Raw genomic sequence first — 24,975 nt, forward strand, 5'->3', positions numbered from 1 at the left:
TAGCCTTTGGGCAATGAATTAATGCAGTGCTGTTTTTCTTAAAAATGTTTAGGGGTTTTCATTTTGACTCAAGAAAATACCATTTTATAGTTCAAATAGGGAAAAATAAATACAGTAAGTGGACAAAAAGTACAAAGATTCACAAAATGTTTAGGGGTATGCGTCCCCATGTCTCCCCAGAAAAAAGCACTGGATTAATGTATGCTTTAAAATGGAAATGTATTGTCAAAAAGGCTGAAGAAGGCAAGTAAAGCAATCCAGAGTCTAACTATAATGGGTAATAGCCACCCGTCCCAATTGAGCCAGTGACTGGTTTTGTTGAAGCATAGGGACCACTGAGATATAATGTGAGAGAAAATAGACTTGGTAGCCATGCAGTTTCAATAGCCCACTCTTCCCATGTTCACCTATATTTAAGCCATTTTTGTCCTTATCTGCAGTCTTCTAAAAAGTGGCTGTGTGAGGTCCTAAGATTTTATAGTAGCTTTGGGGGTTGCATTTCAGGGGACTGCAAATGTGTACACACAGGTCACACTATCCAAACATGAGGAATGAGTATCCGAAACCGGTTTTATTTATTTACTTATATGTTACATTTGTATATACACACCACAGATTCAGATATCCAAACAGCCAGACCTGTGTGTAGTACTGTAAACCAAAAATGTAAAAAAAGTAAAAAATGCTCTTCAGTGCACAAACCTGCTTTCTAGGAGAGAACTGAAGTTTAGCTTTGTTTACTTAACAAGTGTACTAGAGAGCCTGTTGTTTCCTGATGACTAACACATCCCATATTGTATTACTAGACTGATGCAGGAATGGAATGTAAATAGCATGCAGCTGCCCTCTGACCTGTAAGGCCCAAGAAATAAGTAGGTCTGTCTTCTGTATCCATTAGACCACTCTCACACATCCGGTTGACTAAAAACCACTGATTTCTCCCACCTGCTTTTAAGCAGTATTGTTGTGAATATCTGAGCTCTCCCAGATATTGGTATGCGGGTGCGCTTAAGAAATACACAGTAGTTCTTAGAAGTCCAGATTTGTTATAAAAACCTTTCATGTTGGTGACTTCAGAAAAAGAATTTCATGCGGGAGATGTGAAAATTTCAGGAAAGGTCTGTCTCTAATGTAAGAGTGGGAAGTTTGTCATTAATCACAGAATGATAGAGTTGGGAGAGACCCAAGGGCCATCTAGTCCAACCCCCTGCAATGCAGGCTCTGCTTTAAAAAAAAAAAGACACAAACCATTTAACAACTTTAAAGTGTTTAAAAGCCCGGCGACACCGGGGGCCAATCCCGCCCGTCCGAACCCCGATGGCGACGGCGACAGCAGCGGCTCCTCTCCAAGCTGTTCACTACCCTCCCCCAAAACCCGAAGCGTGAGTGACAGCTGCAAGCCCGCCCTCTCCCCGCCATTGGCTTCAAACCAGCAAGGCCCGCCTACATCTCAGCGCCGTTAGCCCCGCTCTCCGAAACACTGATGTAATTCTCTCGCCAGTTCTATGGAAACGAAGACTCGGGCGGCGCGCGGGCTTCTGGGTAGCGTGGTTTTCCACCCGCCCCTCTGCCGCAGCCCGCGAGGGGACATGCTCCTCCTCTGTACTACATTTCCCGAAGTGCATCGGGAAGCAGCGAGGAAAATGAGAAAATGGAGCGGGGCGGGGGCGGTGGAGGGAGCCGAAGGGAGATTATGGAAGCGGGGGTAGGAGGAGCTCGCGCCTGCGCCGACAGGCCCCGGTGGCGCATTTTCCCCCCCATGAGGCGAAGGTGGCGGTTGAGGCGGAAGGGGGTGGGGCTCTGTGCCCACCGCCACACTGGGCAGAGACGGGCGGAGAGAAGGGCCTCGCTCCGGGCTGGCGGAGAAGCGGCGGAGACCTCGGAAGGTGAGAGGCGGCGCTGCTTAACGGGCGGGGGGAGGCTTGCCTCCGCCGCCTCCTCCCCCTCCCCCCGGGGCGGCAGAAAAGGGGTGTCGGGTTTCCCGGCTCTTCCTGTCTCCGGCCCCCGCCCCGCTCGCTCCTCACAGGAGGCTCCTCCCTCCCCGGCTGCTATAAAGCGGAGGCCGCGGGGCCGCCGGGGAGGACGAGCAGCTGCGCCTTGGCGGTGGCGGGAGAAGCAGGAGCTGCCCGTCCTCTTGCCTCGGCGTCTCTCTCCCTGGAATGTACCTGTGGGAAGGTGGCATTTATTTATTTGCAGTTGCTATTGATTTTCATTCTCTTTTGAATATTTTAAAGTAACTATTTTAAACTTTATATTGATAATGATCGATGTTTTTTTTTATTATTATTTTTCTAAACCGATTAGTGACTTTGTTACAATCAAGCGCGCGCGCTCTCCCTATACAGTACAGTGGTACCTCGGGTTACATACGCTTCAGGTTACAGACTCTGCTAACCCAGAAATAATACCTCTGGTTAAGAACTTTGCTTCAGGATGGGAACAGAAATCGCAGGGTGGTGGCATGGTGGCAGCAAGAGGCCCCATTAGCTAAAGTGGTGCTTCAGGTTAAGAACAGTTTCAGGCCAAGAACGGACCTCCCGAATGAATTAGGTACTTAACCTGAGGTACCACTCTGTGTATGTGTGTATATAGGGTTTTTTTAAAAAAAAATTGTTCATTTAAAGCAGAGGTTTCCCACCTTTTCCAGTCTACGGTGCCTTTGACCAACTACATTCTTTCTGCAGTACCCCTGTGGGACTCAGGAGACGAGTTATGTCACCCCTTGCCTGCAGAGCTGGCAGCCTCTCACCCTTTTATCGAACACCCTTCCGTGTGGCCTGTTCCCTCAATCTCCTCTCCTTGAGAGCTGCAGCTGCCACCCTTGCTCCAAAGAGAGGTGCCTCCTCACATTGCCCCACAAGGGCCTGGGAAGAGGATGCCCCCAGCCTGAGTGGCCCAACGGAGGCTGGCCAAAGGTGAAAGTGAGGCTGGCACCTTACCTTAGGAGGCAGCAGTGTCAGCAAGGAGTGCTGCCAGGCATGCATGGTGGAAAGGCTCCCCTTCAGCCCCAGGCAGGCCTTGCACACAGCAAGCCCAAGGAAGGTCAGTGCAGCATCTGCCTGCTTGCCTGGCCTCCCACTTGCCTGTCCATTCCCAACAATCAAGGGCTGGTGGGATCCCTCACCCACTTGCTTGCTTACTCCGAGCATGCCTCAGCTCTGGCAACCAGCACCTCCTGGCCCAGCCCTATTGGGACCCTTTGCCTGGGGAGCTTGTAGCCAGTGCTGCTGCAATAAACAACTGTGCAAGCCTTTGGGAGGCAGAGGTGCAAGAGGGCATTGGATAAAAGAGGGGCAGATGCTAGTGTTGCCTGTAGTACCCCAGACCATCCTTCAAGGAACCCCAGGGTGCTGTGGCACACTGGTTGAAAACCACTGATTGGATGGTTGTAAAGGACCCCTGACCATTAGGTCCAGTCGTGGCCGACTCTGGGGTTGCGGCGCTCATCTCACTTTACTGGCCGAGGGAGCCGGTGTACAGCTTCTGGGTCATGTGACCAGCATGACTAAGCAACTTCTGGTGAACCAGAGCAGCACATGGAAACGCCGTTTACCTTCCCGCCAGAGCGGTACCTATTTATCTACTTGCACTTTGACGTGCTTTCAAACTGCTAGGTTGGCAGGAGCAGGGACTGAGCAACGGGAGCTCACCCCGTCGCGGGGATTCAAACCGCTGACCTTCTGATCGGCAAGTCCTAGGCTCTGTGGTTTAACCCACAGCACCACCCGCATCCCTTTAAAGTGTTGTAAGACATCCTAAACTCTTGGCACTGCAACAACAACAAGAAGTGTGTTTTTATTGAGCTTTAGCGATGCTTGTAGTGTGGCATGGGTGTAGCCTGGGGGGTGGGGGGCAGCTGCCTCTTCCCTAAATCAAGGAAATCAATAAAAATATTTAACTAACTGTGGTTCTGCCCCACTAACATAAATCCTGGCTATGCCAGTGTAGTGTGGTATTGAAATGTGGCTAGTTTGCAGGAGTTGATCTGTACAAAAGTCTACTGATGGATTTTGCACTCTTCAACGTTTTTGTGAAGCTGTATGTAGTGGGGGTGCTCTCTAACCCTATGTCTTATTTGTCCTTATGGTAGTGTGGGCACATATGGGGGATTGACACCCTTAGGGCTATCATAATATAGAGTGCTCTTGAGAGTTCCTTTAGTAGTTCATCATTTGGTGGAGGAAAGACTGAGAAAATACAGTATAAAGCCTTCTTGGAACTAGTTCCTTTGAGTTTTGTCTACACTGCCTCTTTACCAGCCTCTTTATATTTCTTTAACATACCTTGGTTGTGGCATTTAACACTCGTTAAAGAAACTATATTGGTGTCATCCCCTCCCCAAACTTGCTTAACTATTTTAGACTGAAGAGTGTGTTATCAAGGAGCTGAGCTCAACTGGAACTCTGTACATGCCCTAAGGCACTGCATGTGATTTGGGCTTGCTCTGAGCAATGACAGCATTATTGTCACCAGGGAAGGGTGGATACATCTTTGCTGAGCTGTAGCCCTATGGCATGACACTTCACCAGCATAACTTGGATTGCCCCAGAAAACACTCTGCCAGTGTCTTTACGAATATTGTGTGAAACAATCCTTTCAGATCCAGAGAGATAAGATGCCCCCTCACAACACCTATAACTGGAAATGGAGGTGTTGACTTCATGGATGAAAAGAATTGGGTTATGCAAGTTTTTCAGACTCATGTTGCTACAGAATGTTGCCCTAGTACTTCATGTAGATGCTTCTAAGTGTCAAAACTGTTAATGTTTGACAGTTGCCTTATAAGTGTAACAGAACTTGAAGCCAAAAGCTTGTATAATAACTGTTGTTAAATATACTGTGTGTAGTTATTGCCCTCATCTTTTTTCCTAGACTGCAGCTATACTAATACTTTGGTATTAGTTTGAATTATTGCAGCTGCTTTTATTATTATTATTATTATTATTATTAAATCAATGGAACCATGTCTAGTGATAGCCAGGGTGTCTACTGATCTTGGGTGATAGCCAGCTACGTCCTCTTCTTCATGTCCCTCCTCCACAAGAGGTCTGGAGGGTGGCAACACGAGAACGAGGCTTTTCTGCAGTGGCTCCCCATCTGTGGAATGCTCTCCCTAGGGAGGTTTGTGTGGTGCCTTCATTATACACCTTTAGGCACCAGGCAAAAATGTTCCTTTTTAACCAAGCCTTTGGTTGATTGACATCCTATGCCCTTTTAACGTGTCTGGGGTGTTATTGGGTGGCTCTTCTTCTTATTTTGATTATGTATTTTGTGGTTTCATACTCTGATTTTATCCTATGAACTGCCCTGAGACCTGCAGGTATAGGGCAGTATACAAATTTAATAAATTAATAATAATAAATAAATAATGCTCTCAATAGTTGGATATCAACATAGCATGAGTTCCTGATATATTGGGGCAACTGCTGGAGGCCAAATTGTGCAGTAGAACCCACAACCCCGTTGGGCCTTTGGTCAGCATTGATATCACCACCAGACATACATAGCTCACCTGTTACTGCCACTAGTCACTTCCTCACACTTCCAACTAGAGTTACTCAGCAGGCAACAGTGGTGCTTTGGATGCCAGCTGAAATATTGCTCAGTTCTAGTATGCACTAGCAGCTGACATCTTCGATTCTTCAGATGTAGGGGCTGTCCAAAGTACTGCTGCTCCCTGGATGGAGCCCAGGATGGTGCTGGGGGTTTGTCTGCAGCACCTTGATGATAGGACATTAAAATCTTCTTCTAGGCATGCTTCTTAGGAAAGGTGGGATAGAAGACTTGCAAACAAATAGGGTATCTAGATTATGCTTTCCTGGCTCACACATAGTTGTGGTCATATTCCACAGATCTTTAAAGAAGTATCTTGAACTCCAGTTTTTCATGATGACCAGCAGCATTCCTTCTAATCCAGTTGGTCGAAGAATCATCCGTAATGGTGAATATGGAACTGTGCTCTATGCTGGCAAAGTTCCTCCTACAACAGGTAGGAAAATGTTTTTTTATTTCATCATATACTATCACTGGATGGCAAGGCAAACAAAGTGATAAAACATTAATTCCTTTTGGTATGTTGCTTCGGAAGGTTAGCATACTATGTTTTGGATAGTATCAATCTTATATAGGGGTTCAATGGAGCCCTTTAAAGTCCTAGCTGGAAATAAAGTTGATTGAATTCAAAATGATACACATTTATTTTAGTGGTGCTGGCACAGCAAAAATGAGTGTCAAACTACCCCTTTCACATTGACTGGCAGGAGTTGGCTGGGCCTGGGATATGGCTGTGGCTGTCACTGACTGTGATTATGATTGCTCTCCGTGGTAGACAGTTGCTTCCAGTGCTTTAGGAAGAATGCACTGCGAAGGAAAACTTAAATAAAATGATCAGGCCTGATTCGTCATTAGCAAATTGAGCTTAATTTCTGCTTTTGCAACCATTCTGCAGCATGATTTCTAATTTTAGCAAAAACATATTGGAAAATGCTAGATACAGGTAGGTATCCATGTTGGTCTGACACAGTCAAAATAAATAAAAAAATTAAAAGATTGTCCAGTAGCACCTTAGAGACCAACTAAGTTTGTTCTGGGTATAAGCTTTTGTATGCATGCATGCATCTGAAGAAGTGTGCATGAACACAAAAGCTTATACCCAGAACAAACTTAGTTGGTCTCTAAGGTGCTACTGGAATTTTTTAAAAAACATTATTTATTTGGAAAATGCAAGTTACTCATGTTATTATACAAATAATATCCAAGAATGGCAAGTACTGATAAAATGGAAGACTATCAAGCTGAAATTGTTGTTAACTGATGTTTTACACAATGTTCATTAATCAGTTCTGATGTCCAGGGTAAATTAGTATTGGGATTAGAAGTAGTATTCATACTAAACTGGTGTCAGCTTTGAGGCAAAAAGCAAAAAACTCATCAGATGGCTTTTTGTTCATTCCTGAACCTTCAAGGGTTTTGGCCTATTAAGCCCAGAGCAGAGAGTGTGGTGTTGATTAATTTTGCTCACTCATGTCACATCAAACCATGCTTTAGCATGTCATGCGGACTCTGCCAGTATATGCGAAATATATTATGGGCAGATTTCTTTTCATGTTGCGTTTTGCATTTGTAAAAGCAAAGTTTATAATTACTTTAGGATTTTGGCTTGGAGTGGAATGGGACAACCCTGAAAAAGGAAAACATAATGGTAGTCATGAAGGAATTCAATATTTCAGATGCAGGTGAGTTAATATTGACACATGCAGTACTTTTTTTTAGCAAACAGATGAACCAGAGGATATGGGGACAAGATTGTGTGCATTTATTTCATAAAATAAATTGTAAAAAAACAAACAAACCTCAAAGCAGCTGTCAAAAAGATAAAACAATAAAGTGAAGAAAAGTTTACAATAGTACACTAGAATATACAAAGTTAAGATACTGGGACAGATTAAAATTACCTCAGCTCTCTGAGCATCTGAGCAAGGCGGTTGAGTGGGCAAATGTGGGGTAATGCGCTCTCCTGGGTAAACTGGTCCCAAATTGGTAAGGGATTTATATCTGATAGAAACACCTTAAACCTGGCCTGGTAGCAAATCAGCAACCAGAGCAGATCTCTAGAGCACAGATGTTATATACTGACAAGGCCTGTCAGCAATCATGCTACACCATTATGTACTAACTGTAGCTTCCAGATCAAGCGTGAGGGAAGCCCCACACAGAGTGCATTGCAGTAATCCAGTCCTGAAGTAACCAAGTAAAGAGGAAGAGGAAGATTTTTAGCAAAAAAAAAAAAAAAAAAAAGACATTTAATATAATGTCATGTTGCATACAAGAATTCTGAATATCTGCATAGTATTTTTGTGACAAATGTTACTAAACTGTTTGAGAAATGAATGAAAGAAGAGTTTCCATCAGCAGCCTTTGTCTTTTTCCTAAAAGCTCTCTTGTTTTAGGCTGTTTGCAATACTTATTATTAGGTTTGGAGGGCCGAAGACTAAGCAATTGGCCTATGAATCAGTTAGAGTCAAGTGTCTCAGTGCCCCTGAACAAGTGTACATTTATTAATTTAGCACAGCTCTGTAGATATAATAATACTGACACCTTGCAGAGCTAGTGTAAGGATTGCTGAGAGTGTATGTGAAGCTCTACAGTGCTGGTAAGTGTGTTTATTACATTATTATCATACCCGCTTCCAAGAGGTTTAAAGCCCTATGCGACCTAGGACCCTCGTACCTATGGGACCATCTCTCCTGGTGTGTCCCGCGGAGGACCTTAAGGTCCACAAATAACAACACTTTAGAGGTTCTGAGCCTCAAGGAGGTTAGATTGGTCTCAACTAGGCCCAGGGCCTTTTCAGCACTGGCCCCGACTTGGTGGAACGCTTTGTTACAAGAGACTAGGGCCCTGCAGGACTTGACATCTTTCCGCAGGGCCTGCGAGACAGAGCTGTTATGCCTGGCCTTTGGTTTGGACTCAGTCTGAGCCTTATGTTTCCCTCCCCTTATGGTCTTGATTTATGGGCTACTATTAAAATGAAGCTGCATTTTAAATTGCATTTTAATAAACTGGTGGTTTTTTTGTCCCCATCCCCCCTTTTTTATTGTAATTTTATTGGTGTTAGCCGCCCTGAGCCCGGCTCTGGCTGGGGAGGGTGGGGTATAAATAAAAAATTATTATTATTATATTAAGAGGCTTACAGTTCTGAAACAAAAGTATTACTAAAATGTCAACAGCAGAAGCTTATTTTTTTGACAGAAAAGTGGTTTATAATCCTGTAATTTTCTATATTTTCCTTCCAGGCACCCCACAGGTGGATCCTTTATCCGTCCAAGCAAGGCAAATTTTGGAGTAGATTTCCTTTCTGCTGTCAAGAAGCAGTATGGATTGAATGAAGATGAAAAAGATGCCGAGGGTGGGACAGAATCATCATTAGCATTTGGAAGCAAGATCGTAGAAACTGTTGGGTTTGATTCCATTAAAGAAAAACAAATGCAAGTATGCTTTCTCTGGCAAATGAACAGTATATAAGAATGTCATTTAATGTGCTTCTGGCAGTTAAGGAGGGTACAGAGCAGGGTGGGCTGGGGTGGGGGCAGCATGACCTAGGGAGAGACCTGTCAGGCTGTGTTTGGTCCATAGGCTGAAGGTTCCTCACTCCTGCTTTTCACTAAAGTGCTTTATGCTGAGACACTCTTTTCTTGCAGGCAATTGAATACATTAACTGACATCTCAGTAGACGAATGTGCAGTAAGCCTTGCTGGTCCAGAAGAAGAAATCAGAAGAGCATGCCCCAGTATCCTTTTTTTTAAAAAAAGAAAACTGCTGAATTAGTTGCTATCAATTCCCGCAAGTAATTTAAAAAAAAAATAAATTGTGAAAGGTTTATCTCTTGCACAGTATTGACTGCAAGCTGTGCAGAGGTTTAGAGAAACAGGAAATTGTCTTACGGCAAGTCAGTCTATTCGTCCATGTAGCCCAGAATTTCAGACTTGGAGATAAGTGTGCAAAAGTTACTAGTCCGGGTAGGAGGGGCAAGATTATTAGCTTGCATATGGACAGAACCCAATTGCAAAAGGTGTTACTCCCTTTATTCACCTGGAAAAACAGTCATGGTTAGCGGTAGGTCTGAATTGGTTTGGAAACACAGGTTCAGAAGGCAAGGCAGCACTTCTTAACTTTACAGCAGAGGAAGAGGTAGCATACTTAAAATCAACTAGATAAAACATTCTTATTTTTGCAGCTAGGATCACTTAAAGTGAGAAGCATATCAAAATGTCAAAGAATTGGGTGTTCTACTTAGGAATGATAGAAGGAATGCAGATGATCTGAATTAACTCTTTGTTCTTGACTTCACTGACCAAGGTGCTGGGTGAGAGCTATACCTTTAAGCAGTACCTCTTTTCTAGAAACATTGACTGTAAAAGTAACAAGATGCAAGGTCCTACTACTTGAACCTCACAATTCAGTTACATTTTTCTTTAATGTTCATGCCCAGATGTCAAGCAAATAAGTCTATCGAAAAATCTTTTGTCTTCTTGGAAGGAAGTGATAGGCATTGCAAGCCAAGTTGAAAATCTAGAAATACTTAATCTCAGGTACTTATGAGGTACTTCATATTTCATGGTATGTAAGTGGTTATCAGAGTAGTTCCATTGAAATCAATTGACTTAAGTAGGACCAACTTGAGTCCTCTAATTTCAGTGGGTCTCCTCTGACTGATTAAGACAGATATCACTGAATGTATTTATCTTTGCCTTGCTTTATTTTATGTGGTATATTCTAATTTTGTCAAAACCCATGAAAAGAACCATTTAAAAGTCCTACCCTTGAATGATGTTTGGATTAAAATGGGCACGAGGATCCCCTTGTAGGCTCAGCTGAACTGTCAGTGCTTTGCAAATAACTTGTTTCTGACGTGCAATTATGTGTTTTTAAACTATTAATTATTTGATTTTCAAATTAGAAAATAATGTTGAGGTTAGTATGTTTTGAATCCAGATGTTGGCAAAGGAAAGTTTATTCATTAACATACTAGCAACAAAGAAACTGAAATCCTTTAAAGGCTTTGTAATGTTGATATATAACAGGCATATCCAACATGAAGTAGGCTGTGATCTACAATCCAGTATAAAAACTGGCAGTGATATACCACCCAGCGTGCAGGGTGGGTGGGCGCACACTGCCGGCTGCTTCCCCTGAGAGGGCAGGGATGAGGGCAGGGATGTGGGCAGGTGGGCGCTGGCTGCCTCCCCCAAGATGGGTGCAGGGTGGGCAGCAGCAATGGGTGCAGGGAGGAACGCACACGCTGCCGGCTGTGTCTCCCCACCATGGCTGGGGTGGGTGCAAGGTGTTGGAAACACACCCGGGAAGACTGCCAACTTCCCAAGTCTTTGGGGCGTCTCTCCGGTGGTCCTCTCTGGCCGTAAATCTCCCTCAGTCCAGAGAGACTGATAATAAGCGACCCCTCTCTCCTGAGAAGAGCATGCTAGTCTTCTGGCTTATCATAGCAGAAGAAAGACTCAATCAGTAGCTCTGAACTACTTCATTCACAGTCTTGTAACACAGAGATTCCATCAGCACGTTCTGAACACCAGTACAGAACTGCATCACATACAGAAGTGAAACTAACTTCCAACTGTACTCAGACTTCCTGTCTCATGCTCACTCACTCACTCACATGATGTATACAAAACATAGTACAATAGTACCACTCGCTGGAGGGACGCGGGTGGCTCTGTGGGTAAAACCTCAGTGCCTAGGACTTGCTGATCGTATGGTCTGCAGTTTGAATCCCCGCGGCGGGGTGAGCTCCCGTCGTTCGGTCCCAGCTCCTGCCCACCTAGCAGTTCAAAAGCACCCCTAAGTGCAAGTAGATAAATAGGTACCGCTTTATAGCGGGAAGGTAAACGACGTTTCCGTGTGCTGCGCTGGTGCTGGCTCACCAGAGCAGCTTCGTCATGCTGGCCACGTGACCCAGAAGTGTCTTCGGACAGCGCTGGCCCCCGGCCTCTTAAGTGAGATGAGCGCACAACCCTAGAGTCGGACACGACTGGCCCGTACGGGCAGGGGTACCTTTACCTTACCTTTACCACTCGCTGGAGCAGCTCGGATAGATAAAAATCCTAACACAAGATGGGTGGGCGGGCGCCGATGGAAGGTGTGGGTGCGCACACAGCGTCAAAACAGCCTGCTTCCCCCGAGGTGGTGGCTGCTCAGGCACGTCTCCAGTGAAGGGGGCATGGCAATCAGCCAGAATTCGTCCCAGGATCAACTGGTCGATCCTGGTTGACACCTTGGACATGTCTGATATATAATAAGTAAGAATCTTAAAAGTGTTTCATACTTATCCATTCCAAGCTGACAGTAATGTGGAGGAGCATAAAGAACTTAATGTGAATTGGGCAAGGAAGAGTGACACTGTTGCTTTCTGGAAAATCTAAGAATCAGGGAGCTGAGATTCCAAACTGGGGGTATCTACACAACATGAGAAATCCAGGATCAGATCTCCCAGAGTTTCTATTTTTAGTTAAGCATCAGCAAGAGGCTCTTATTTGTAGCAGCAGGCAATGTTTTTCCAACACTTTCCCTGTGCTGTTTTCCTGATCTTAAACCTACACACATCCCAACTGCCATATGCTCTTCTGGGGAAAACATGGGGAAATGGCAGAAGGGAAAGGATTAATCCCTTCACATGCATGCACCACTGTTCCCTTCAAATCTGAGACCCCTTCAACTGCTTTACACTAAAAATAGAAATATTGGGAGAGTTGATCATGAATCAGATTTCTGGCCCTTGGTTGAATGATTTGCCACTTGGCTGGCACTTTGCTGAGGCTTACATCACTGACAACCTATTAACTTTTGACCATACATAAAAAATAGTTTGGCTTAATCTATCTCTGAAATACATTTGCACAATTTGTTTAAAATATACAGTGGTACCTCGGGTTAAAAACTGAATTCGTTCTGGAGGTCCGTTCTTAACCTGAAACTGTACTTCCAGTTGATATTTAAAATATGAGCAACTCTCAGTTATAAGAGGGTTACTTTACAGAGTTTTGCATTAAATCAAAGTTGTGTATAGTCAAAATGCATGTGATACAATGACAGGTGGGATTGCTGAAGTTTTTGTCCTGGATGCCTGCCCCATTTTTTATTTTTTATTTTTTATTGCTAAGCATGTAAAGATGAATGTGCACAAGTTAAATGTGCATAAATTGTGAGTTACCTGTATTATCTTAAACATGATAGTAATTTACAGGAATTTAATAGGAGGGTTATAAACTTACTTTGCCTTAAGCACACGATTTAAAATATGCATTAACCAACAAAGATAATTGAGTTGAACTTGTTCCATTCACTAAAAGCAAGACACTTTTTTCTATTTTTACATAGTCAGAACAAAATGAAATTTCCATCTACTCCACCACCTGCTTCAACAACATTTTGTAATCTCAAGACTTTAGCACTTAATCAAACAGGAGTGACATGGACAGAGGTAATGTAATTTAATATTGCATTGTAATTGCTTGGCATGACCGTAATCATATGGCTTTGTTTTTGTCACAAAATATTTAAAGATTGTTATGGGTCTTCACTTACAAAATCATTTGTAGTTTATTTGCGGCATGAGTTCATCAATACATATGTTCATAGCAAGAGCACAAATAAGGAAGGAGATCTTCAGTTGCCTTCAATTCACAAATGCAAAACTAATCCTGTAAGATCCTGAAAAATTATCCCTATCAAAACTCCAGGGGAAGTGCTCATCTTTATGTTAATAGAAAATTTGATTGTACCCAGGTAGTATCTGGCTGAAATATACCCTAGGAAAGCCATACAGACAAGATACCTGATAAAAGTTATTAAGGATAACACCATTTAACACCTTCACTTTTTTCAATACAGCAATATTGCTGCACATAAATAATTGGTGTCAACAATACCGCACCATGTAAAGTTCAAAATCCTAATAAAATAGATTTTATTAACTTTCACCTAGACAAATCATGTGTGTTTGCCTTTCTAATCACATTTAACTTTGAAGTTCTACTGAAGCCACTGGAACCTATCAGCAGAGATATTTAGGGTTGAGTTGCATGTTCAAAATAATTGCTGCGAATATTAAAGCTAAAAATACTTCATTGTGATGAAACACTTCCAGTTACGTTTGGCAATTGCTTTTAGACACTTTAAACATATATATTACCAAAAATATAGCAAAGCATTGGCATTTTTTATGTGAAGCATAAAAAGGCAGGTTTCTTAATACATTGGTGCCCCGCAAGACGAATGCCTCGCAAGACGGAAAACCCGCTAGACGAAAGGGTTTTCCGTTTTTCGAGGCGCTTCGCAAGACGAATTTCCCTATGGGCTTGCTTCGCAAGACGAAAATGTCTTGCGAGTTCCTGCGGGGTTTTTTTTCCTCCCCCCCCCTTTTTCTAAGCCGCTAAGCCGCTTATCTGCTTATCCGATAAGCCGATAAGCCACTAAAAGCCGCTAATAGCGCTAATCCGCTAAGCCGTCAATGGGCTTGCTTCGCAAGACGAAAAAACCACTAGACGAAGAGAATCGCGGAACGGATTAATTTCGTCTTGCGAGGCACCACTGTACCTCTAAAGGAAAAAAGATATTGCCTTATGCTACCTGTTGTGAGACACCTGAAAATGGCTTGCAGTAGAATCTGAACAAGGGCATTCATACTAGAGAAAAACTTCCCCAATCTTTGAAATAAGATCTAAGACAGTTTTGAGTGGTCGTGAAATAAATAAATCTGGTGCTGTTTTGTTCTAATGTATGTCTGTTAAGGTATACCAGTATACAATGTATATAAGATATATAAAATGGTATTTTTGTGCTAAGTGAGGTTTTCCCATTAGGTTCTTTTATGTGCTACTGGGTGGCCAGCTCTTGAAGAATTACATCTTGCTGCCAATGACATTTCACTTTTAAAAAGGTATGAGAGTAACTGTAAATACCATAAGCAGTCTTCTTGAATTGTGATATTCCTTATTAGAATGCTGGTTGAACATTTAGTATTATGGCATGCTAATCATTTTGAATGATGGTGCTGAATCCAATTGATTCCTGAATGCTCTCTAGAGGATTCTCCTGCTGAGAGAACATAAATGTTTTCAGCTTGGTACTTCGTGCAATGGGGAATTTTCAGTTTTGAACTCCTCAAGTTGTGGACCTTGGGTACCAGGTTTGGGGGGAAATATGAGTCTGACCTGCCACGCTAATTAGAATGAATGGTACTGAGCTAGGATGACCCAGTGGTCTGATTTGGGAATCTGCTTATACTCCATTCCTTGCATCTTGTAGGTAAATACCTCTAAAAGCTGGTGAGAGCTGGCAAGTTTTGAGTTCTTCATCAAGAACAAATTCATGGAACCAATCCTGGATAAATTGTTCTCTGTGATCATTGAGCTTTATATAGCATTCCAGTATTACAGGAGCTAAAGCAAACAGTTAATTCCCACGTTGTATAATGTGGCAAAGGAACAAGAAACCAGTTACATTTCTTAATGTTTTTATTGTACTCTTAAATATGATATCTTCCCTCAGACCTATTGATGTCCTACATAACTTGAAATGGTTAAACCTTTCAGACAACCTGTTAACAGATGAAAATCAGCTTCTTCTACTTGCAGATCTCCCAAGGTAAATGTTATTCTGTACTACTGCTGATTTCACCGTTTGTGTAAAACTTAACCATGGGTTAAGGCCAGCTGGGTGAAGACATGCTAGAGCCAAAGATCTGAGGGGGGCAATTCACAATCTTGTGTCCCCCTCCTGATTTTTTGGTCATGGAAGCTTTAACATCTGTGGTGCACCAGCCATATAGAATGATCAAGAGTTATATTTTTTTGCAGAATGTATTGGTGATTCTTCCAAAGAACAGATGTGGTTCTTCTACATTGCTCTACCACATAGCCATTTCATTTCTACCCCATTCCCATTTTGAAGACAGAGTGCCTGTAGTCTATAATCAATTTCTGTCCATCTTTCTTTTTTTTAAAGTAACTTAATGGGATGCCAAGTAAGATGTTGTGCACTGAGCTTAAACCATGTTTTGCTTATACCAGACAAAAACTCCATGAATATTGGCTGCAGCTTACGCACTGTGGGCATCAGCAAACTTCTACTCACTCAGCTGGATTTCACCTTCCTGTTGTCTCCTCTAGATGCCCCTAAATCTGTTCCAGTCCCCTGACCTGCCTCTGGAGCATATTTTGAGGGTGCATTGGGATTGGAGGAAGGTGAAGTTCCTGTGGTACAAGCAGAGGTCTGCTCTAGTGATGCAACAGACTGCTTTAAATACAACTTATACCATCAAAATGAGTTTGAATCTATGCCTTGAAGCACTTGCTGCTGATGGCTTCCTGGTGTCCTTTTCTCTAGATCTGGATTTGCTTTTCTTACCTTCAGTTTTCTCAAGCAATATATTCCTTTCCATAATTTTATTTCCATTGGGGAATCTTTCTTTCTTTCTTTCTTTCTTTCTTTCTTTCTTTCTTTCTTTCTTTCTTTCTTAGGATTTGATTAATCAGAGCATAGTGCCTGCTTTAATACCTGCTTATGTTATATATTATTAGCTTATATTTTAACTGCCTTACTCTGACTTTAAATTTCAGATTAGAAACACTAATACTTTCAAATAATGGAATTTCTTCCATACATTTTCCTGATGTAGAATTTGGTAAGTAAACTGAGCACCGTTAACATTTTTGTGTGCATTCATTTTTCTTTACTATCATCAGTTTATTCATTTTTCTTCTTTTTTTTTCTTTGAAGGTTACAAGACCAGAATGTTCCCTTCTTTAACACATCTTATAATAAAGGACAATAGAATAGCAGAAGTAAGTAAAATATTAATGAAATGCATTGAATTGTGTATAGAAGGATGGGCACTGGTTTTTTATAACACTGGCTTTTATCTTTTAAACTTTCAAAACAGACTTTCAGTCAATTGAGAGTACACAATGAAAATGTTACACTGTCAGGCCAGGGCATTTGGCTGGTATATTTGTGGCATATACTATGCAAGGGGTTGATGTAGGGACTACGCACTATGTATTGTATCCATCCCATAATCTGCACCCTAGTTTGAAATAATAGAGCATCTTCAAAATCGAGAACTTTGCTTTTGTTGAATAAGTTGCTGGCTGTTTGTTCTTAGCAATATGAACTGTACGAAATAAAATGTAAAGGATTTATCTAAGTCATAATTAGAGCAGAGCCATAGAAACCAATGAACTGAAATTAGCCATGCCTGTTGATTTCAGTGAGTTTCTCTGGGTATGAATTTGGTGTGTGCGCGCACACACTATTCTTGTTTTCATTAAGCTTTTGCTATGGAGCAAGTACCACAATAACAGTAAGAGTTAACACATTAAGTCACTGCCTCTATACACAGCCTATTGAGATTTTGAGCCCCTGATTGTTGCAAGCTGATTTCTGGGTTAGTTTAAGAAAAATCCGAGCAATTTCCTCATTTTAGTTCTCCTTGCGTGAAACAGAAGAATAGAGTTAAAACTGCTTCAGAATTATGACTCTTTAGCTGTAGAAGTTGAAATATACTAGTGTGAGACCAAGCAAGATTTGTTTCCCGTGCTTTAGACTCTGTTAGGGTTTGCTCTTAGAAACTAAGAGCATGTAGATAATTATGTAGATAATTAAGTGAAATAGCATGACTTACTTCTGTTTAATGTAATACATTGTCATTCCAATAGTGGCCATTATGAGAGCCTCGTGTAGCATTTAATATGCAGGAGAGGAAATTTTTGTTTCAATGTTGGCATATTTTTTCCATTTTCTTGTTTCAGTGGTCCGTTATCAATGAACTTGATAAACTACAAAAGCTTCAATCTCTAGATTGCCGGAATAACCCTTTAATGGATATAGACAAAAACACAGCGACTGTCAAGCAGCTTATTATTGCCAAAATAGGCCAATTACGTTTTTTGAACAAGTCTGAGGTATGTCGTTTCTTTTCAATTAGCAGCGCTGAGGAGCGTGAAAAGTGTTTCTTGTGCCTGAGAACTTTAGACACAAACCATAACATGGAATTAATTGTTCTTGGTGTGATCAGTTTTCTCAGATGACCAAAAATGTGATTCCAAAGAAGAGACTTTAAAAATAAGCTTCAACTTTTGATTGTGTTGTTGACTTTTTGTGAATTTGGGTTATTTAAACTTGGATGCTGGAAAAACATCCCATTGCTGAAGATTGTGTAACTTTTGACAGCACACAGAACAGCTTGTACCAGTGTAGCAGAAACAAGGCAAGGGTAGCAACAATTATATGCAGTAAACCGGAATTTACACGTGGGTTGCATTCTGGGGATCGCACCTAAAGCCAAAATTGCATGAAGTCAAAGCACAGGTTCAGTGGTGGGTGAAATTGCCAAAGCCTTTTTTTTTGTCCCAGGTGCCTGTCCCCTTACCACTTAAAAAAAAAATAATAATCATTTGTCAAGCATATAAAGCTGAATGAGGATTAGTTAAATGTGGGCTTACTGTAAATGTTTTAAATCCTAGTGTCATTTGAACCATTCTGTCTCTCTGTATTTCTGATTCATGTAGTTCTGTACCTTTTGGTACTGTACCTTTTACTAAACTGGGTGAAGCAGCAGTAAACCACCCAGGATATTCTATTGCTCAGGGTCAGCAGTTTTTATACCCAAAGCTGGCTGTTTCCTTTGGCATTGATGCTTAGGGCTGGGACTTAAGACCCCTTCTTTCTATGGTAATCAAATGATGTTTATAGTTAGGTACCTCAAATGAAATTCTCTTACCTTTCTTTCTGTGAGATGGTGGGCTAATAATCTCATTACAGAAACTCTGGCTTCAGGCACCCCCAGGGCTTGAGAAATTTTGCCTTATTTTCTTTTTGCCACATTACAGACTGTTTTCAGAAGTCCTTTTAGTGTACAGCAGCAGTTTGTAATGTAGCAGGGGGGAGGGCTGCTTGAGAAATCCAAAGCCCAAAAGCCATCTATACAGTGGTACCTTGGGTTAAGTGCTTAATTCGTTCCGGAGGTCCGTTTTTAACCTGAAACTGTTCTTAACCTGAAGCGCCACTTTAGCTAGTGGGGCCTCCTGCTGCCGCCGCGCCGCCAGAGCCCGATTTCTGTTCTTAACCTGAAGCACTATTTCTGGGTTAGCGGAGTGTGTAACCTGAAGCGTATGTAACCCAAGGTACCACTGTAGTAGAAAAGGAGCTGTAGCTGTGCTAAGTTGTATTGTTTGCTAATTTGAAAACCCTGCTGGAGTTGAAGCCATTCCCAGTTGCTTACATGAAAAGACCCAGCAGTTTTCATGGTCCATGTTACAACCAAAAATGACATAAACTATAGCCTTCTGATCATATACACTTTTCTTTATATAAACTGGTAATGGCTGTTCTGGTGATATGTTGCAGAAATATCTCCTTGTTTTGTCACAGATCACCCCTGAGGAAAGGAAAGGAGCAGAACTTGACTACAGGAAAAAATATGGCATTGATTGGTTAAAGGCTGGTGGTAATCAGGATCCAAACAAAAACAATCCAAGTGAGGAATTCCTGGCTGCTCACCCCAGGTTCCAGTTACTCTGTGATAGTAAGTTATAGTGTCAGTAGAAGGGTTTTTCCTCTAGCATTTTGACTTGCTTTAAGATGCCTGCCTGCCTGCCTTGGTATAATCCTTTCACAGATCAGTAAGGAAGTGCATTTTACTTTCTTGGACATTCTTGGAGATGGCAGGGGAAAGCAATAATCACATCTGGGAATATCATCACCTCTTGCTACAAGCAGGGTCAGGTTTCTAGGCAAAAAGTAGAGTGACTATCCCTTTTGCTATTCCCCTGGGTTAGTTGAATCCAGCCCAACACTTCCAACCACTTTCCAGCATCTTTGGGCTTGGTAGTTTCTAGCCCATCTTTCAAGGATGGAGAGGGGAAGCCTATCTGCCAGCAACCTGAAACTTGACTTGTTTCGTGCCATGGGAGAGGGAGAAGAAAGTATATTGGCACGGAACATATCTTTCCAGCTTCAAAGAAATGTGGCCCTCCAGTCATCTTCGTTTGGCTCTCAAGACTCTACAGACCATGCCCATCCACAGGCCATATCCTTTGCCAGCCCTGCTCTGTGCCCTCTTCAGTTGCTTTTGCTTGGCTGGTACATGTCCTTGAACTGCAGTAATACCTTTTTGTTGCCTGGGGGAGATTTTGGAGGTGAAGCTAAGTAGAGACCGCTGGCTTTTGCTGTAGCTGGAATGTAGCCTGCTGAAAAAAGTAAAAGTAATATCCATTATTGAACCCACTTTTGCCTCTGGCTCAACGCAGCACTGGCACGCAGCTCTCAGAAGGTTGTCCAGGAAGCAATGTGGCCCTCATAGTCCAATGTTTCCTGCTCCAACCCCTTGGAACTACAGTACAGAGAAAAAAACTCAATAGTCTTTATTTTTGGTGGGGCAAAACCCAGTTGCTAGCATTATCTGGAATGCTGAGTGACTGCATCTTCCTCTCAGTATCCTTGCAATGTAACCTGTCTGTAGCTAAGAGGAGATGCTCTCCCAGCAACTGCCTCTCTCTTGCACCCTGGCAGAATTCATAACGTAGAATAATAAAACATTGGCTTTTCTGATCCTCATGTGATATGTGTTTGCAAGTCCAGTCAGTGTAGGACACACCTGCTCTGCACATGAGCTTTTTGATTTGAGCAAAGGTTTGATCAGGGCTTATAAGTATGTTCTTTCTGGTAATGAGGGATTCCTGGGTGCGTGGAAGCTTTTAATTCCTTTCAGATGAATGTGCTTATGAGCTCTTTCAGACCTTTCTACATCAGATCTTTTTTTTCATTGTTCCCCTTGTGTAGCCATTAATGCCCGTCAGAAGTGTCTGAACCTTTGAGAAGTTGCAGCCCCTCTTTTACCTGCCAGCATGAGCGAACCTACCCACAAGACTAATATTTTGTTTTAAGCATTAAGTGAATTGCCATTCTTGTCATTTTTCCGTAACAGAATATGGTGCCCCTGAAGATGGAGAGCTGAAAAGAGAACAGCCCTTCTCACTAAAAAGTCAGCTGTTGGGTAAGATATAAGGCCAAACTAAAGAAAAGTATTTAAAGAAGTTTGTAAGGCTACAGTACAGTATTTGCAGAGCAGGTGTCTCAGTTATGATGTTGTACACATCCCCAACAGACTATTTAACTGATGACTCCTCCCCTTCTCGCTGTATAGCTTCTGCAGCCTTAAACCAACAAGGATGTGGGGTGTTGAGATCATGATTCCTATTACTACACATCAGGGGAATGGGACCTGTCTCTCTCCAGAGGATGTTGGCCTCTGAACTCCCATCAGCTCCAGCCGGCATGGCTGGTGACTGAGGATGATGCGAGTTGTCCAGCAACACTGGGAAGGTTGCATGTTCTGCACCCCTGCTATATGTGACAAGCAACATGTGATATTACAACTGTTACTTGAATCTAAGTTTAATATTCCTCAGCACGCTCAGGATTTTACTTTCTTGGACAGAGGTCAGAGGTTTTTTAAAAATGCTTTCAGATGGGTGTGCTTATTTTAGAGGGGAAGGAATATTCTTAGTGTATTTGGTAACAAGTAGGCATGGTGACATTCACTTTCCCCTGACCCAAAGACATTTTAAACTCGTATCGTTGTGGTGTGACCCAGTTATGTCAAGCAAAGTTTCTCAGTTTCTTGGCGCCCTGAAATCATTTCATAGGATATAGTCATGCCCAGGTACTGTAACTTTTCAGTATTAATCTATTGCCTTTGAACTTGCCGTATGCTTTTCAGTGTCAAGAATTCTTACACCCAGCAGTGCATTAGGGATTAATTGGAAATATGCATAAGGTTTTTTCCCTTGCCTATAACTAATATACATTGTATAAAATTTTTGTATTACATCAGCTTCTCACTGTTCTTTGTTTTCTAAGCTTTGACCTTTAAGTGTCCTGACAGACCTGATCAGAAGCCCATAGAGAAGAAACTGCCAGGTAAGGACAAAAATCAGTGTTGATTTCAGGCATGATCAAATCCCGGCTTAATAAGCGAAGATATGCTTGAGCTCTGTGCACCAACATACAACTCATTCAGGTGACTAGGGAAACCCAGGAATCCAGAGTTAACTGTAACTTCCCATTACATGGGAACCAGGGTTAATGGTTTCTACACAAGCCAGCTATGGTTTAAAGTTAGCTTAAGAGTCCAAGCTTCTTTGAAAGTCATAAACCATCGGTCCCATTTGGCATGTAATGGGTAATTTACAGTTAACTGTGGCTCCCCGACTTGTTTCTCAGCTTGCACAAAGCGACTGTATGCTGGTGCACAGAACGTAGGTATATCATTATTATTTATTAAATTTATATCATGACATATTAAGCCAGGATTTCATCATTTGACATAGCTTGTGTCAGAATTATTTTGTGCTTCTTGGCTACCTCATATTTAAGTGTTTTCACATAAAGTGCATTAAGTTCTTCAAGGGTACATAAAGCACTATCCAACAAAGTTAGTTGGATTACAGCAAGGATTTTTGTTGATTTAACAGAACTTCTCCGTGTGCATCCCCATCTCCCTTCCCAAATCTGCTCCAGAAGATTGAAGGGAAACCCAGAACAGATTTAGGAGATGCTCAGGGAGAGGACCTGACCTGTAAGTTCTATTGCGCAGCCAAAAGTCCTTGCGTTAACAGAACTATTTCACTGGATACCACCCAGTTTTCCTTCTATTGTAAAAACACATTGAGAAACTAGCCTCATTCTGCCTTTTTGAAGGCAGCAGAATTATCCTCAGCCTGCACACTGATGTAAGAAGCATCTTTAAAAGAGTATTCCTTTGAAGCAGAAGAAGAGAAATTAGGCTATTGTAAATTTTTTACAAAGTACCCTAATTAGGATTCCCCCCACCCTGTTAGGTTGGATGACTGCTTAATACATTCAAAACTTCAGTCTAGTTGTTCAAGTATGTATTTTGATTAAATGGTGAATCCTCTTAAAGAAGTATCTGCTTAACGGGGAGTATTTGTGGGAAAGCTAAATAGATTAGGAATATATGCAAGATTATCTTTTGTGTAAGATAATCAGCAACATTAGAGGGTGGTAATTCCTATTATTAGAATACAACATTCAGATTCAAGATTAATTTCTGCACCTAGAGGGTGCTGCCTTCTTAAGAACACACAGGGCCATCATTTTCTTGCCTTATGCGGGCTGTCTGGTGATCTTGTTTGGAGGCATTAGGAGCAAGTATCCCATGTCTGCTGTCCTTTAGCTTATACAAAACTTAAGGCTGCAATTCTATACTCACTTAAATATTATTGGACTTGTTTCTGAGAGACACGTATAGAACTGCAGCATAAAGTATTTATACTTTTGGGTCTGCAAGCTTTTGCATGCTTACCTGGGCTTTACTTATGAGTAAACATGACAAATAATACCAATTTATATGCTAGCTTTTCGTTAAAGCAGTAAAATAAGTTGGAATTGAAATATGCAATTTTCCTTTCAATGTCCTGTTTTCCCTTAAAAAGCCCAGTTCTCTGCCCTGCTTCAAAATTTTACACCTTTAGTACTTATTTGATGAAACCACATAGAGTAGTCTCTGCTGACTTAATTGTTACATTGGCATTTAAGCAGCAGCTTACAGAATTACATACAGGGTCCCAAGTAAAATAAATGCCAGTGTAACAAAGTGGAAGTATTTTTCTGGTGGACAGGGACACACAAAGCCAAGACCCATTTCCATTCTTGTGTAATATCCCAATGTAGGCAAAACTGACCTGACTTTTGAATCTATCTTGTGGAAGAAGAAATAGCATATATTCCATGGATACAAATTCCATCATTCTCCTTGGGAATTTCTCAGTGGGGTAGCAGGAATACAGTTTAACACACTTGTATGACCCATGTGATCAAATGATCTTAATGAATTTGAACACTGTATTTTGAAAAGTATTTATTCTAAAATAAAAATCACATTTATCACAAGTTGCATAAAATATACAGCTTTTCCAAAAAGTTAATAGAAAAATATTTTTCTAAATACATTTTGTGACAATAGAGTAACTCACTATTGCTGTGCCTTCAGATAAAGCTTTAAATGAAAGGGGAAGGGGATTACCCACAATAGCCAATATCTTGCATTGCTCAAATTTAGAAGATAGTTTTAAAAAACTAACTTACTCCTTCAAGTCTCATTACAAAAATACACCTCCATGTTCATATGTATTGGTTTGTAATGCAAGCACATAAAGCTAGTGGTAAACTAGAACTAATTAATATACACAATTTTGGACCTTGTCGTAAGTTCCTAGAATAACAATCATTTTTTGCAGAGGGAAAAGCTTCAGTCAAAGTACAAAAGAGCAAATGCCATAAACTAAGTCCTGAAGGTCACTTAGGTCAGTCAGTGTGTTGTATACATATACTATAGAAACTCCAATTTGGTTTCTAGTTTTTATATTACTACCTTTGTGTCAAACTGAGGTGCTGCTGCTAATTGCTTCAAGAGAGCAACTTCAGGAAATCTACTTAAATGCATTAAAAGGTAATTATTTGAAGTTGATCAATTTTCTTTTCCCTATACAGAGTCTATGACTATCCAGAAGGTTAAAGGATTGCTGTATCGGCTACTTAAAATCCCAGGTTCAGAACTGAAGCTATCCTACGAAAGTTCTAAAGTAAGCTCATGTTCATACAATACAGAATACAATTTGTCACACTGCTACTGTCAACACTGCACTCTAACACTATTGAATTATTTGATTCCTGTAAAGGACAGTAACCATAACCATAATTTTAGACCTTGTTCGGCTTTCTTTTGAGAGGTAGCAGCTGCTTGATCTCACATCTTTTGCTGTTAGTTATGCAAGATTAAAATAGTCTAATATCTGGATCTTTTCTTATCCTAGATGAAAGGCAAGGAATTTGAACTAGACAATGATCTAAAGCCATTGCAGTTTTACTCTATTGAAAATGAAGACTCCATTCTAGTCCGATGGTAACTGCTGCTTTCACATCTTTCAATAAACAGTTGTATGCTGCTAGCAAAGCCTCTAACACGTCATATGTTGATTTAAAAAAAAACTATTTTCTGGAAGATCCTTGATATGAAAAATGGAACGCTTATTTACTAGACAAATTACTAGGTGTTGTACTTTGTTAATAAATTTCTCTTTAAAAACAGTGCCATGCCTCATTGAGAAAAGGTAAGCTTTAGCTAACTTAATGGAAATGCATTTAACCCATGGTTTGTGCTACGCTGCTAACTTTTAGAAGTGGATGGGACTATAATAAATTCTACTCTCATTATTATAGATATAATCATAAGATCTAGAGAATTAAAAACTGAGGTATTCTCATTGTCCACCTGGCCTGAGGACACTGCATTACTAGCAAGCATAACACTACTAAGTAAACACAGCTACTTACAGCACAATCCTAAACCATGCCTGCCCCCGCACCCAGTGGGGTATA

General features: G+C 41.4%; 1 protein-coding gene and 1 long non-coding RNA gene across 3 annotated transcripts; one reads left to right on the forward strand and one right to left on the reverse strand.

Annotated features, from left to right (window-relative positions):
• The first annotated feature begins 1,573 nt into the window (after nt 1–1,573).
• On the forward strand, nt 1,574–24,684 carry TBCE (tubulin folding cofactor E). 2 transcript variants are annotated; one of them, XM_081856362.1, is made up of 17 exons: nt 1,579–1,886; nt 5,853–5,989; nt 7,151–7,235; nt 8,796–8,987; nt 9,201–9,289; nt 9,992–10,091; nt 12,892–12,994; nt 14,376–14,452; nt 15,064–15,159; nt 16,134–16,198; nt 16,294–16,358; nt 17,325–17,477; nt 18,946–19,099; nt 20,501–20,569; nt 21,436–21,495; nt 24,088–24,179; nt 24,411–24,684. In XM_081856362.1, the coding sequence occupies exons 2-17, from the start codon at nt 5,887–5,889 to the stop codon at nt 24,501–24,503; spliced, it is 1,596 nt and encodes a 531-aa protein (XP_081712488.1). In that variant the 5' UTR covers nt 1,579–1,886; nt 5,853–5,886; the 3' UTR covers nt 24,504–24,684. The 2 variants fall into 2 exon arrangements, with proteins under 2 accessions (XP_081712487.1, XP_081712488.1); XM_081856361.1 differs by having other exon boundaries at nt 1,574–1,886; nt 24,088–24,684.
• Nucleotides 9,360–9,899, reverse strand: LOC309338895. The gene is made up of 2 exons (XR_014155097.1): nt 9,855–9,899; nt 9,360–9,821 (listed from the first exon to the last, which is right to left on the reverse strand). It is a non-coding gene; the product is annotated as an uncharacterized lncRNA (long non-coding RNA).
• Nucleotides 24,685–24,975: the final 291 nt, after the last annotated feature.

The sequence above is a fragment of the Podarcis erhardii genome, assembly GCF_964252035.2.
Source record: "Podarcis erhardii genome assembly, chromosome: 3".
Lineage (NCBI taxonomy): Eukaryota > Metazoa > Chordata > Lepidosauria > Squamata > Lacertidae > Podarcis > Podarcis erhardii.

What these genes read in the sequence shown, in the direction of transcription:
- TBCE (XM_081856361.1), top strand. Translation starts at nt 5,887, where the DNA reads ATGATGACCAGCAGCATTCCTTCTAATCCAGTTGGTCGAAGAATCATC. An exon ending in ATTCAATATTTCAGATGCAG is followed by an intron (nt 7,236 to 8,795) that starts GTGAGTTAATAT and finishes TTTTCCTTCCAG; the next exon opens with GCACCCCACAGGTGGATCCT. An exon ending in CTACTTGCAGATCTCCCAAG is followed by an intron (nt 15,160 to 16,133) that starts GTAAATGTTATT and finishes TTTAAATTTCAG; the next exon opens with ATTAGAAACACTAATACTTT.